This window comes from Carassius auratus, chromosome 4 (genome assembly GCF_003368295.1).
Source record: "Carassius auratus strain Wakin chromosome 4, ASM336829v1, whole genome shotgun sequence".
In the NCBI taxonomy this organism is placed as follows: Eukaryota; Metazoa; Chordata; class Actinopteri; order Cypriniformes; family Cyprinidae; genus Carassius; species Carassius auratus.
This window is the reverse complement of record NC_039246.1, coordinates 16,466,909-16,483,052: the sequence shown is the minus strand read 5'-3', so window position 1 is coordinate 16,483,052 and position 16,144 is coordinate 16,466,909. Positions and strand designations below refer to the sequence as shown.

General features: G+C 36.8%; 1 protein-coding gene across 3 annotated transcripts in view; it reads left to right on the top strand.

Moving 5' to 3' along the window:
- Positions 1 to 6,425, top strand: part of LOC113060755 (MICOS complex subunit Mic19-like) — a 57,998-nt gene extending 51,573 nt beyond the window's left edge. For all 3 annotated transcript variants that reach the window (XM_026229931.1, XM_026229923.1, XM_026229940.1), the window contains 2 exons: positions 1,093 to 1,228; positions 5,761 to 6,425. In XM_026229931.1, coding sequence (XP_026085716.1) covers positions 1,093 to 1,228; positions 5,761 to 5,784 — 160 coding nt within the window. In that variant the 3' untranslated portion in view covers positions 5,785 to 6,425. The remainder of the gene's footprint in view (positions 1 to 1,092; positions 1,229 to 5,760) is intronic.
- The last annotated feature ends 9,719 nt before the right edge of the window (positions 6,426 to 16,144 follow it).

Here is a 16,144-nt window from a genome sequence, read left to right as displayed (position 1 = left end):
CAGTGTGACCCACATGTGTCCTCTGGATCTCATTCAGAGAATGGTATTTGGTTGAAAATCTGCTCTGTTTGTGACCTGGAAGGATGGACGAGTTGTTGATAGCGATCTGCAAGGGCTTGCAAAATCCAGCAGGAAACTCAATGCTGTCTGGGTCAAAGATGGAAATTCTGGGGTGTTTGCGAATACATTTTGGAAAAAGCGCTCGAGATGAGTTGCTTGCTAAGTCTCACCATTGTGGTTTCTTCCAAAATACCATTAGAGTTACATACAGATATTGATACTACATTAAAACATTAAATTATAGATCATCCATTTTTTAGTCACGAAATGTAAATTGATATTGCTGTCTATCGGATTTATTGGTGCAGACTGTTGGGCTTAGACAGATGGTACAGCTGGTGGGTTTAGACGCAGGTGTGTGTGTGTGTGTGTGTCAGAGAGGGACCATCTTACCACTGGAGAGTCTACACATCAGAGACACAAGCTGCACTGATTTATACTGCTTTCTGTTGTCTGGATGGGTGGCTTTACTTAGCTGTACTTAGGGGACAAAACTGTCTGCAGAAGTCAACTAAATCTGACAAATTCCCTGTGGAGACATATGTGAAGGTCATCTAAAGTCAAAACTGATTAATACATTAAGTAAATAGTGTTTTTATTTATTCTAAAAGTGCCAAAAAGTTCGTTTTTGTTGGAGTTTAGGTTAGTAACAGTAACCAGCTTTATAAAAACCTATGGCTTCTGTTGACTTAGGTTGAATATGTGTGGTTCAGGATGTCTTCAGCTGATGTATGTCTTGAAGCAGCACCTCGTTAGACCTCCTGCACTGTGATCCAACGTGCAATTATGCTGCAAACTAATTCTGCACCAATCAATTCCGCTATTGATAAGCCATTGATCTGATGTTTACTTGTGAAAACAAAGCAGGAATATCATTTAACAGCTCTTTGACACTCCCACGGGATCAGTTCATTAAAAATGGAAAATGTAATAATGATGGATGACCACATTCATTTGCTAAATATATCTGTCCTCTGACTGTTTTTACTCTCTCCTTCTTCCCCTCTTTTACTTTTTTGTTCTCTCTCTCAGGCGGTATGAAATTAGTCCAGTGTGCACCGACCTTCAGGGCCAGATTCTGAAGTGCTACAGAGAAAATGCTGGAAAAACTCTGCTGTGCTCCAACATCGCCTCTCAATACATGCAGTGTGTCAACAGTGCAAAACAGGTAAATATCTGAGTGTGTGTCTATGAGATTAAAAGTACTGTTTTCCAGAAGTTAGCTTTTTAATAAATAAGAATATATATTATAATTAATACGTGTGTATATATATGAGAAATGCTTCAACATAATATGAAATGTAAATTTTTTTAATATAAATGTAAAATAGGTTGTAGAAGAATTAAATCTTCACTCATGTAAGTCAAAAACCTCTGTTGGTTTTGCCCATAGTGCTAGTAGTAGTATTAAGACCTTCTAGTGTGTGCGTCTTCTGTTTGTATGTTCTACCATTTCCCAGCAACCCCAGCGTGCGAATTAGCATCTGCAGCTGCTGTTTAGCCCACGGCATTAAGATCCAGTCAAACTGCCTTGCCGTTCTCTCCAAGCCCTGTAATAACACACTCTGACCCGCACCTCCATTTGCAAAACCAAACTTCTGTCCAGTGTTCTCTCACTTTCCGCTTGGCTACCGGCTCCACTGAGTTCACTCTAAATTGTAGGCTCAGACGAAAGACTCATTTCCATAATTCCAGCTGACAGCTGCTGTTCTTGGTGCAGGTCTAAGTGTGTGTTAAATGAAGTAAGTGGGAACAGGGACGTGTCATTTAAATAGCATCGTCCCACAATCCCCGTTCCCAGCGTCTCTGGTCCGGATTCTGTAATACAAGGATGGAAATGGGCAGCACTGGACCGACCCTTTCCAAAAATCTCCTCTGCACACTCAAGCTATTCCATGCAAACACAATTTATATTCAGATGTGTCTTTCCATTAGATTTTTACAACAGCACAGTTTGGGGAGCGAGAGCGAAAGAATGTTGCCCTCTGGGGTATTAGTTTAAAGCAGCGCTGTGAATTCTGCTGCACTTAAGCAATACATCATGTAAATAAAGAGATGTTTTATTCATTGTTGTGTATGCGGCAAATTTACCTGTAACTTCTTTAGCATCTCTAATGTTTTCGTGTTTTTGTGTTTGCGTATATGCATGTTCTTGTGCGCAGGCCTGTTCTTAGTATTGCTGTTTGGTAAATTTAATATGGATTCCAATAATGGCATGAGGTATTTTATGATTTTATTGACTCGGCTGTGAGGAACAGAGGTTACCTGTTTAATAAAATTTTATTAGTCACACAGGAAGACCAAAAACAACAGGCAGCATAACAAAATGGCTAAACTGATTATCTGATTTGTGTATATGTGAGAGAAAGGGATGTAGGGCTGTGCAGCCAAGCAAAATGTGTATTTTGAATATATGAAGGGCTATGGTTTGCTGTACAGATACCATTTACTTCAGCTAAACACTTTTTTTGAATGTATTAGTCTGTTTCTTATGGAAGCCCATTTACTGAATAAAAAAGAAAAAAAAGGTAATTGTGAGATTTAGCTCACATTTCAGACTTTTTTTTCTCTCGCAAATGCATGTTTACATCTCGCTATTGCGAGAAAAAATTTGGCAATGACCTTTTTTTTTATTCAGTAGTGGAAACGGGCCTCCATAACTACTTGAGTAACTATTTGAGTAACTGCTGTGAAAAAAAAAGTATTTTTGACCAATTCAATACAAGAATCATCATTAGAGTATTTTTTTTTTTTTTAACTCTACACATTTTTCCTTTGTTTATTCTGTGTTGTTTTGTTTAATTAGTTTTGTTTGTTTCGTTTTGTTGTGCTCGGTTTTGTTTGGTTTTTTGTTTTGTTCTGTATTTTTGACCAATTCAATACAAGAATCATCATTAGAGTATTTTTTTTTTTTTAAACTCTACACATTTTTCCTTTGTTTATTCTGTGTTGTTTTGTTTAATTAGTTTTGTTTGTTTCGTTTTGTTGTGCTCGGTTTTGTTTGGTTTTTTGTTTTGTTCTGTGTTTTGGTTGCTTATTTTTTATTTGTTTGCATGATCACTACACAGTAGAGACTTGTTGTGTATTTATTGTCTTAACATCAGCACCCAGACTTTCATTTGTTTTCTTTATTCAGTTCAGACTGCAAACTCTAAATATGCTATGGTGAAATATAATCATAGCATCATAGTAAATTAGATCAAATAGTGTTTATCATAGGAAATTAGATCAAAAATAAATGCTTTGTCTGGTCTGTAATGTTTTGACTTGCATTCTTTTGATTTTAAAGGATGAGGGCATGTCAAGCAATCTTTCCATGCTGACATCAGTCTAATTTGGCTAAATCTTCTACCAAGTAACACCCTGTGACCTTGGCTTTGACTTGCAATGTATTGTAGGTTCTTCTTCAATCCCTGCCATTTTTGACTTCCATCTATCGCCACTGTAGATCACAATGTCTGATATTCTGGCCAGTCCTTGCTTGTCTGTCTGGATCTGGAAGTCCCTCAGGATCTTATCTTTGTCATTTTCAGAGAACAAGGACCGGATAGCTCTGTATATTTGTATAAACAAGTCTTATTGAAAGAATCTAGATAGAGGGGCTCTAATCAGTGGTCACCATTGCTAAAGGGCGAAAGAGGAAAGAATTCCCCTGATACGGCCTGAGTACTAGAGACGGTAACAACGGTGTTCGGGTCACGGCTGTGGCTTTGTGGACGTAATTACTCCATGGTTTATCTTTGCTGGACTGATAATATTTTGGCTGTGACCTTCTTCTCCTTCTTCCATCACTTTGTGAAGCAGTGACTGCGGTACAACCCCGAGCCGATAGTGCCCTGAGCCCAGAGATAAAGTATACACCCTCTTCCTCTCAAAGCACCATGAATACTACTTTATCGTCAGCGATCTCTCATTCGCTCTTTCTTATTCCTAACGCGTGGTCAAACACTCCTCACCCTCTCTCCCTCCCTCCCTCCCTCCCTCTCTCTTTTCTTCTCTTCTCTCAACTGTGGTCCACTCTTATAGGAAAGAGTGGAAGAGTTTGTGACTACAGCATCTGTTTGTGCCAAGGCGTATTTTCCACTGCCTCAGACTTGTGTCCTTCAGAGGTTTGGGACAAATGCCACCACCTGTACGAGTGTTTTTCTCTAGTCTAGAACTTACGAAATCATGCTCAAAATAAACAGTGAGTGCGTGAGAGAGATACAGAAATGCACTGCCTTACTGCAGTGCCTTAAAGATTTATTTACGCCTATATTGTACATCTTCAGATTACAAAAAGAGATGACATACTACTGTTTTCAATACAATAAAAGTAAGTGGTGACCAATGATTTTTATTATCATTGTGTACTATTAGAGTATTTATTATCATTTTATTAGTTTTTTTTTTTTTGCCTTTTCAATTTTCATTTTCGTTTTAGTATTTGTTATGCATTTTTTCATTTTCTGTAGTGTTTGTATTTTTTTTTTAATAGTATTATTTATTTTTTTGGTCACACTTTATTTTAATGTCCAATTCTCAACATTAACACCACTATGACTTTTGCCTCAATAAACTCCTAATTTGCTACTTTTTACTAGTTTGTAAGATATTAAGTTTAGGTATTGGGTAAGATTAGGGATGTAGAATATGTTCATGCCGAATATGTGCTTAATAATTACTAATAATAATGTGTTAATAATGGGCATATTAATAAGCAGTACTTATATGTTAATAAAGATAATTGGTCCCCTATACTAAAGGTTTTTTTATATATATATTTTTCATTTAGTTTTAAATATATATAAAAATATTTCTATTTAGCTTTTTAGTAATTGTAGTACTTCTAGTTTAAAAATAATTGATGTAATTTATTTGGCAAGGTGACATTTTTAAATCGTTTTAATTTAAGTTTTCATCTAAAATATGTCATTAATTTGATTTCAACTTTATTTATTGATGTAGATTTTTAATTGTTTCAGTTTTGTTAATAATAACAAAACAAAACAAATTATATATGCACATCTTCAAATTTGGTGCTTTGCATGTGTACATATACCATAAATCAGATTAAAGACATTTTTGTTGAAAATTCTTTTGCATTTGCATGCGTTTCTCACATAAATTACTCATATAACTTGGCATATAGCACACTATTCACATGGATTGTTTTATAGTATGTTATGGACTTTTATTATGCATTGTTTCAGCTTGAAAGTTGGTCACCATTTACTTTTATTGTATGGAAAAGAACAGCATGAACAAAAAAATATCCTCATTTAATTTCTTAATAGATGTTAAATATGAATAGAAAAATGGTTGCAGCTGCTGAGTTCAAATAAGGACAGATCTGTTGTTTTCTCTCAGAATGTCTCTATGGCTTCTTCCATTTTTATAGTCTTGACGACAGACCGTGACGCCGGTCTATCTTCTCCTCTCCTTCTCTCACTCTAGGGATTCTTACTTCCTGTTATCGGGTGCAGTAGCCTGTGAGAGATGCATATTGACGGGAAGAAAGAGCCACATGTTTATGTTTGGTTGTGTTGGGGCTTTTTGCTTCCTCCCTGGTTTGCTGTGTGGTTCACATGCACTCACATTCACTCCTTTTTCCTTTTCACTCTCTCGTTCTCCTTGTGAATTTGCATGCAAATGCCGTGGAAACGTGCCACTGCATCTCTCGCTTTTTTCTTAACACACTTTGTTTTGTTTTTTGTCTAGGACAAGTTGAGGACTGGAGGTTAAGTCTCTGGGCAGGAAGAGTGGGAGACCTGTTTGTATCAGTGATCTCACCGTTTATCGACTGTTGCCAAGGAAAGACGCCACCCAAAGACACACCTGAGCAGAGCTGAAGCAGAATCTGCAGTGAATTGAGAGCTAGATACCCTTGAACCTTGCTTTTTTTCCTAAACCAGTTTTGCCTTTCTACCTCCTTCCTGTTATTTCACCTTTATCCAGTAAAGGGGAAACTGGTATCCATTTCTCAAATGGACAGAATCAGTAAGCAGCGGCGATCATACAGTAGGTGGAACTCAAAGGTTCTGAGCACCTGAACCAGAAAATGCACCATTTTTTGGTTCTCAAAGGATAGCACACAGTGAAGAGAACCTAACTAGACAACAAATATTGGCCGCACTAAGCCATTCTAGACCCAACCACAGTAGAATCCCAGAACTCTGAGTTGGTCTGGTTGTGTAGTGTCATCATACCTGTGATCCACCCTGCTAACCCACCACAATCACACTTCCCATTGCACTAGTCACATCCTTCAGCTGTTCGTTGTGTTTTTGCGTGTGATGTTCATTACCGTTATTTGTCTCGTCGTTCACACAAAAAGGTCAGGCCTGTTCACCTGGTCTGCTTTAAAGAATAAACTATTCAAACCCTAAGCCACTTTTGACTGTGTCCTATTATTGTCTTAATACTAGGGCCTGATTAAATGCATGAAACAAATTAAATACTGTAAATGACAATGCATTAATCAGATATGATCACATGATATTTGATATAAAAGCCTACAAATCCAGTCTATTTAGTAATTGATTTTGAGGTTTTGTCTTGTTCAGTCAAATCACATACATTTTGTCTGCGCTGTTTCTTTTAACTGTTTTTCTACATTACATTGGGTCTTGCTATTTTTCAGTCCTGTGCCATAAATGCAGGGTTTTTAAAGCTTTTAAATGCTTTTTATTTAGAATTGATTTTAATACAGTTATTTAAATTGCTCCACATATATTTAATGTTTCAAATCAGATCACATCTAGCTATTTTTCAGTTCTTATGCCAAATTTTGTATTTTACTAAATTAATTAAATTGACAGCATTTGTTACTTTCCCTAGTGGGGAAAAAAAAAACTAAAATGTATTTGACATACTTTTATTTTGTGCGGAGTATACTACAAATACATTTACATATTTCCGCGCTTAATAAAAACCCTGCAATTGTATTTTTGGTATCCTAAACTGGTAGTGCACACTTAAAGTCTGCTACATTGCAACAACTCATTTTGTGCTTAATACACTTTAACTGTGCAGAAGTAGAGATGAAGTCCAACTAAAGATATACTTTGAATTGTGCTAAAGTGGAACTATTCCAAGTGTACTACAGGTAGACTTTAATTGTTATCACCATACAAGAGCATACAATCATTGTTAGTGATATTAACACATGGTAGGCATAATATTAAGAAATGTGCATTGTACAATAAATAAATACTCCAGATAAATTTTTATTATAATTTTTTGTCAGTTAGTCTTAAGTTATATGTCAATAAATATATTTAAAGTATATCTAGTATGAAATAAATGTATTTTAAATAATGGCATATGCAATGGCATTTTTTATGATAAGTTTATTATATGTTTCTTTGATGACATTGAGTTGTAGATTAGGAATAGTTCCATGAAAACCCTTTTTTGCCATAGAGAATAGAGTAAAAGCACGTTTCCATCCTTAAGCATAGCCTCTCTCTCTCTCTCTCTCTCTCTCTCTTTCATATCTCTTTCCCCTCACTTATTCTCCTCACCATTTTAAATTTATCCATCAGACTATGCAGTGTCGCTCCAGTAGTTCTGGAGAGCAGTGAAAATGCCTCTTCACTTTCAGGCAAAAACCAGCTACACACACACACACACAGCCATGAGAACTCCTCTCCATGCCAGATGAACATTCTCTGTGCACTGCTGGTCTGAAAACAAGGCAAACACAAACATATCATCTCTGCTGGATCTCCTTTTCTCTCTCATATACACACACGCACACACACACACACACATCCCTAAGACACTGTTATGAAGATATTGGAAGTTGGACTGACTAAGTGAAGGCTGTTTTTTTTTAAAAAAAGGCCCAGGCTGGATGGACAACACCACACAATGAATCACAATTTCTAGGCCAAGGTTGTTGAATCCTCAGAAACCATGTCAGTCAGGTACGTTCTAGTTGAGACCCTCGGTAGTCAAAATGAACCTAGTTTACTTCCTTAAAGGAATAGTTCACCCAAAAAATTAAAATTAGCTGAACCCTCACCCTCAGGCCATCCGAGATGTAGATGAGTTTGTTTCTTTGTCAGAAAAGATTTTGAGCAATGGGTGCCGTCAGAATGAGAGTTCAAACAGATTACAAAAACAACACAATAATCCATGACTCTAGTCCATCAATTAGCATATGGTGAAAAAAAACTGCGTGATTGTAAAATAAAAATCAATTATTAAGGTGTTTTAATTTTAAACCGTTGATTCTAGCCAATATACCAGCTTCTAATGCATAATAATGCTTAATCTAGTGAAAAATTATATCTGCTGTTGTTTTCTTACATCAAAATCTACCAACATATTTGTCTAACTGTTTTCACTTGCTTGACCTATGCATATTTTTTCGATTCAGAAGAGATTATTATTTGCTGGAGAAAGAAGTATTATGGAGAAAACCTGGAACCAACTTACAAACATGCAGATTTTCACTTCAGAAGACATGAATTCATGGACTAGAGTCATGTGAATTACTTGTGAATTATTGGGGAATTTTTTTTTTTTTTTTTTTTTTTATGTCAGCTTTTTAAACATTCAATCTGACGGCACCCATTCACTGCAGAGGATCCATTGGTGAGCAAGTGATTTTTTGCTAAATTTCTCCAAACCTGTTCCAATGAAGAAACAAACTCATCTACATTTTGTATAGCCTGAAAAGTGAGTACATTTTAATCGCGATTAGATAATTTGACAGCACTAGTACATTTTCAGTCAATTTTCATTTTTGGGTAAACAATTACTTTACAAGATGTTTGTGGTGTATGGTAGTCCAGAAAATGTTCATATCTTTAATCTTTTGTAAAAATGGCTATCTCCCCTGTTCTCTGTTCTTGCATTTGTAATCCATATCATTCTTCATCTGCACGCTAAATGGATCCATGCCCTTTATTCCTGCCAGTCTTTTCATGTCTACCTTTGTGCCGTTGACATCGTGCCCACAAATGTTGGCTGTCTCTCACAGCTCTTGGTTTTCTCCGTCATTGCCTCTCAGAAATCAGAGGTTAATCTTCATTCTGTGAAGATTATTCCTCTCAGGGCAGATCTCGCTCTCATCTCCTCCCCTCAGAGCAGCTACAGGGGAAATACTCCTAAGTCCTGTCTACTTTATCAGTGCTTTTCCTCTCTTTCTACTCCTTTTCTCTGATAGCTTTTCAGATTGTTCCTGTTTGTGTGCTGTGTGAATGTTTCTGCCGGCTGTAATCGAAGAGAGTTTCTCACCGAGGGATTATGGATTCTCTCTCTGTGTTTCTCAGGTACTCTAATCCTTGCCAACTAAAACTGGCTTTATTTGAGTGACAACTGAACCATCATTTCAGATTCCGTTACATCTTAAAGTAATAGTTCACCAAGAAAACAAAATTTGGCCTCATTTGCTCAGCCTTATTCATTCTAAACCCGTAAGAATGAAATAAAGATATTTTGAAGAATGTTCATGCTGGTTTTTTTTTTGAACCCGACGGTAGAGGTTGATGTTGACCAAAAGGGGGGTTGGGGGGGTGGGATCCTAAAAAAAACTATAAAAATATTATTTAAAAAGAAAAAAAATTGCGTTTTGTTTTTATGTAGTCAGTAGCCTATAGCTTATGTCACAGTCTGGGGTGTGCACATTTAACAACTTATGCAAAATAAATGGACATGTCAGATACACTAGTATATGAATAATCTTATATTAATTATTTAGGGATAGTTCACTCAAAAAAAATAAAATAAAAAAATAAATCTGTCATCATTTACTCACCCTCATGTGATTCCAATCCTGTATTTACAATAACTTACAATGATGACTCAGCGGTTCCCTGTGTTTTGAAGCTAGTATTACTTATAGATTATTTAATGTTGCTGTTATGTAATTGACAGAGACACTTTAAATACTTTAAATAACTTATTATGAGTTATACACAAAAAATACTGAATACGACTCCTAGCTGAAGTCACTTCGACTGTTCTCAGAGCAGTAGTTTGCATTTGTCTAAGCAATGAGGTGCGAATAATCTATCTACTGTAGGTGCTCCAGGGGCGGAGTTTACTGGGACATTCTGCTATATAATTCTGGTTTTGTGCACTTGTAGCACACAGGCCCTGCCGTGGGGCAACAGAGTTCATTATTATAATGGGGAGGCAGATGGCAGTCCTTTCCATGGGCTCTGCTAGCCTGATGGCTCTATTCATTAACACGCTATATCCTCTAACATGCGCTCCAAATAATTTATAAACTGCAGACTTTCTCTATCTTCACCCACACTTCTCTGCGCTGCGGTCTGCTCTCCTCAGGGCCACTGGCTAAGACACCATCTTGGAATAATTCTTCATTTGGATCAACTGCTGATAAATAATGTTTTCATTCTCTTGTGCACAAGGAGCTCAGCTGTATATAATAACCGCTCCGGTCATTTGTCTCCTGAAAAGTTGAACAGGTCCTTTGCTGCTTTTTTTCTTCTTCTTTTTTTCATTTGCCCAAAAGGTTATTTTAATTGACCTGTTAAATATGGCTGGAACCTTTATTTTAATTGCTGCTAATGTAATTCAGGCAAAATGGGGCATGTAGAATTAATTGAATTTGGCTAAATAATGTATCAATGAGAGTCTCATTGACTTCGTGCAGGTAAAAGGAGTGAGATTCTGACTAAATTGGAAAAGAAAGATTCAATCTCAATCCCAAAACAAACTGAAAATTTAAATTAACATAAAATCATAATTTACCATATTAATCCACATTCCTGGATTTACTGTGAATGTCACTGGGGAAGAACCCTTAAGTGACAGTTTTGTACCTCCTCTACCATTAAAAGATTGATTTTAGTACGTTAGAGTAGGAGCATATACCCTTACGGTTCTACAATGAACATTGAAACAGTAAATAAGGTACAAAACTTAGCACTTTCGTTATGGATAGACAAGTGTTTTGGACAAAGTTTAGAGTGTTTGCTTGTTTTCGCCTTCTCTTTCTGTGGCTATCTTTACTAACCCTCTTTTTTCTTTTTGGAAGTGACGAGTTTGTGTTTGTCTGCAAGAGAGCGTGAGATCAAGGGAATCCAAGGTTACAGTCGACATGCATACTTCCTCCTGAGATTAGAGACACGATAATGAACTTCAGTGCTGCTGTCTTGGCGACAGGAGAGTGACCTTGTGGGCTGAAGGTTTGTGAGTGCCTGGTCTCTGGGTGCGTGTTTGTGAGTGATGAACCTTTCAGTGGGAGAAAAATGGAGGAGTGTAGCATGTGCTGATAGAAGTTTAACTTCCTTTACTTACAAAAAGTACAAAAAAATAAATAATAAAGGGCTAGTTACTCCACTTTACTAGTTCCCCAAGAAGTTGTTTTTGATAAAAATGCTTTTGTTAGAGAAATGGCATGATCATTTGGAATTAAACTAAGAATAACTTTAAGGTTCCAAATTAATTCCTTCAATTGAATTTGGATGTAGCCAACAGGATACAGAAATGCAGTTCAAATTTGATAATAATTCATGAGTTGAACCAAAGACTTTATATAATCCACTCATTACCACAAATGTAGAAAGTGCATATGCAATTTTGGCAGAATAAGTCTAGTCTTTAAATAAAAGAGCCAATCAGCAATTGGTGAAGTCATCACATAACTGTTCCTGAAACATTTTGTATGTTGAGATGCCCATTTTGGAATGCTTACGCCACATTGGCTGGACCAACCTGAAATATAAAGCTTTTTAGGAATATTTGAGGATAAAAAAATACAAAATTTGAGTCAGTTCATGTGAGAATTTGTTGCTCACTTGAAATGTGTTAATTAAACATGAATTTGGGCATCAGTTGAGATTTTAGTATTTGCCCATTTAGGTAGACAGGAGTTGGTCTTGCATGCTAGAAATTTCTATCTGGAGTCGTTGCAAATATGGCTGTTGAGTTAACTGATTTGGATTGATCTTTTTAACCAGAAAATGAAAGTATAGAAAAGTAAAGCATTAAGAATGGTTTATAGGCCATACAGACATAGATTGGATGGATGGATGGAAACAGTGGCTGTGTAAGTTTAAGAACTTTCTTATTACTTATAATGACTGTTAAATATCGTATATATTTGTGTAGTATCAATGCAATCTTGACAAACTCCATCTACTACATGTGATTATGACACCAGATGCATTGCTCTCCCACCAGCATTCACGACTCCTCTCCAATTGCCTCATGGGATAGTAAAGTGTTCATCAGTTCTTCTGAATTTTGCCAAAACATTAGGTCATAAGGGTTCTTTTCACCTGCTGTGTTTTGAATACTATGTAATTGGATATACTTCTTTGGCATACAAACTTTGCATACTATATAGAAGTAAAGTATGCATATTCGTATGCGGGGAAATATTATTTTTGCATAGTCACAAAATTGCAAAAATGATGCACTCACCTTTTAAAGTCACAATGAAGCAGCAACAGATCTTCTACATTGTGATGAGCATCCAAGCATTGAGTTAGGTAGATGATGAGCTTGGAAGGGGGCGGGGTTTAATTGGACTAAACGATTGGAAAAGTCCAGCGTACATCACCAGAGAGAAGTCTTGCCATTTTCTCCAGGTCCTGATTTCACATTTTTAAGACAAGATTACAAAAATCTAAACTTTTTTTTTTAAATGAAACACATGCGTAGATTTATTGTTTACAATAAGATCAATAACATGCATTTAGAATATAGACAGTGTGAATTTTCTTTGCATGCTGACTTAAAGTAACAAGCTTTCAGCTTCCATGTGGTAATTTGACAGGTTGAGCCAGTGTGTAAATGCCAGTGATCCACAGGTGCACACTGACTCAAGCGTTCAGTATACATATACTTTTCTCTCTCTGAGCTGCTGTTTTGTAGGCAGAGTGTACTGAACATAAACCTATCCATGTGTGAACTCTCAATCCCTTTTACTGTGAGACTGGAAAACTGGTTTTCCCTTTGAGGGGATTTGAATGATTTCCTCTGCTAGTGTATCTGCCTCCTCCCGCTCATGTACTCTCTGCTGTTCATCCCTCCCTCTGAGGAGCACCGAAATGTTTTCAGTCCCTTTTACAAGGCAGTAATGTCCTCTTCCCTGCCCTAATCCTACACAAACCCCTTTTTTTATTAGTGTGGAATGGAAAAGGGAGAGATATGCTTCTATTAAACAAGCTTACAGAGTCACACCGGACCGGAACTGGTTGATAAATTTAGCATAATGAGAGATTGGAATGAGAAAAGATAAAAAGTGATTCATTTCTCCTTTTTTCGGTCACACATTCTGAATATATTGTCTGATTCAACAAATGTCAAGTGTCTGTCTCAAGAGAATCGTTCGCTCTTTTTGCCTCTTACACACACACACACACGCAGGCGGGAGCATTATCGCTTGGTATATGACTGCTTTCTCGTCCGCTTTTATTGGTTTGTGTCTCAAGGTTGGGAGATTCCACCAAGGGAACGTGTGGAGAAGAATAAACCTGTCTCCTGACTCACCTGCAAAGCTGTGTAATTTCTGTTAGACGTGTTAAAGCTCCCTCACATCCTCCTGCTAAGAGCGCTGGGATTCCAAGAACTGCAGCCTTTATGATGAGTTTGCACACACACCTGCTTTTGTGTGTGTGTGTTATAGCATAAGAGTGATAACATACAGCCGTCCTCATGGACTGACCTGCACACACACAAACATGTTTGTTTTTGTGAAAAGTGGGGACATCCCATAGGCGTAATGGTTTTTATACTGTACAAACTGTATTTTCTATCGCCCTTCACCAACCCTAACCCTAACCCTCACAGGAAACTTTGTGCATTTTTACTTTCTCAAAAAAAACTCATTCTGTATGATTTATAAGAGTTTTGAAAAATGGGGACATGGGTTATGTCCTCATAAGTCACCCTCTCCTTGTAATACCTGTGTCATACCCATGTCATTATACAGAGTTGTGTCCTGATATGTCACAATATGTTTTCATCCTCATTAGTTATCATAACCTATAATCCTGTAATCATTCAATCTGAATTAGTTTATATACATTTAATTATATACTTGTAATTTATTATGAAATATTATATAAAATAATTTATTATAAACATTTCTTAGAACAATCATATTTTTGAATTTGTTTATTTTTATATTTGTACACTTATTTTTGAACAGTTTGCGTTTTTTAAGTTTTAGTTTTGTTTTTGTAATTATTTGTATTTGATTACATATATGATTAAATCATTTTAAATATTATTTTTTTTTCATTATTTTAGTATTTCAAATTAGTTTCCAATTAATCAATTGTTACATTTCATTAAATTGTTTTGTTATTTCAATTGAAGTAGTTCATTTTAGATGAAGGTATCAATAACAACACTGATAAAATAATAATTTGCATTCTAATTTATTCTCTTTAATTTTATGTGACTGAGTCTATTATTTAATCATTAATTCATTATTCAACTATGCTTTCAAAATCCACACATTTATATGTATTTAGCAAAAATTGGAGTTTGAATAAGTCTGCACAGCTGTCACTTCTCAACCTCTCTGCATTGGTTTTCCTGTTTTCTCATAATATATCTGTCAAGTCGATTTCACCTAGTGCATGTTGGCTTGTCATGTATGCTGCCTTTATACTAAGGCCCATTGGTGTCCTGCTTTGTGCCTGACCTACTGCTAACCCTTACCATAAGAGCCTGTAAGGCTGATCAGCCTGTCGGGCACAAACCGGGACCCCTTGTGCATACAGTGTACAGCCAATTCTATTTCAGATCTCATTCCTTTCTTCCTTCAGACGCTCTATTTTTGAAAAACTAATATCATCATATGCAAATACCCATATAATTACTAGTCATATCTTATAAATAGCTCTTTTACATTCATTGCATTCTGTTATCTCCAGGACAGAAGTCATTGGCGTTCTTTATGTGTGTGGTTTGTTTTTTCATTGGACATCTTCACAGACAAAAGAAGCCCATTAGGGGCTGTTGAGGGGTCCTTCACTCAAGAGAACTAATCTTAAATGAGAGCCCAATCAGAGGTAGCCGGCCCTGATGCCTGATGGCTTAATTACCTGTTCCTGTAATACTAATCATGGTTAAATATTTATAAGGGGAAAATCTTTTGTTTAGACTTGACCTTTCTCTGGGGCTCATTAGCATCTGTTTATTAGCTTGTTTTATTTTTTTCTTTCCTTCATGGCCCTTGGGGTGTTATTGATTTTGATTACGAAAGTGACGGCGACCGCTTTGAATGCGGGTTAACTCAAAAACGACATGACATTTGCTTATCTGTGTTCATTGCTTGAGAGTGGGACGTTTGGGACGTGTGTATGTTTTCGAGGGGGGTCGAGGTGGGTGGGTAATAGTTATTTTCTCTGTCCGAGGAGACCGGGCGAATCTTATCTGCGGCTTGCACCATTGTCTTCAATCGACCGCGAATAAAGCAGATTCATATCCACCCGAAGAGCGCACATGTTTGTATGGACGAGAACGGCAGCTTTTTGTGTGCTCAGCGCTTTGACTGAACGGGATGATTGGATTTTGCTGTTCCGTGCGAATTACCATCCAACACGCCCCCAATTCTACAACGCTCCCCCACAAACTCTCTTCCCTCAGGCCATCCCGATGCCCTCAATCACAAAAACAGAAAAGGTCTTTCATGTAAAAATGGAGTGGATAGCATTCCCTCAGGCAAACCGAGAGGCAGAAACGCTTTTCTCTTTCTCTCTCACCTCTAGAGTGTTGATGTTTTATTGGTGAGCCGTGTGTCATTGCTCTGGTCTCAAGTGTTTCTCGGGACTCGGAAAACAGCCAGTGCAGCTTTAGATGTGCAAAACGCAGACCAGAATCCACACACTATGCAAATACACAGGCTTTAGATCATTTCAAATATTCTGACAAGACAGTAATGCTAAATAGTTTCGGGATTTGTTTGCTAACTGCTGGATTTTGTAGTACTGCCTGTTGTGTGTTCACTATCTTTTCATACTCTACTTGAAATCTGTTGGGTTGGTGGTGGGGGGGAAGGGGTAACATCTCAATAGACCTATGTGATTAAAATGTACAATATTAGGAATGATCTGAAATCTGAAAGGACACAATATAAAACCTAATTTCCTTAAGGATCTAAAAA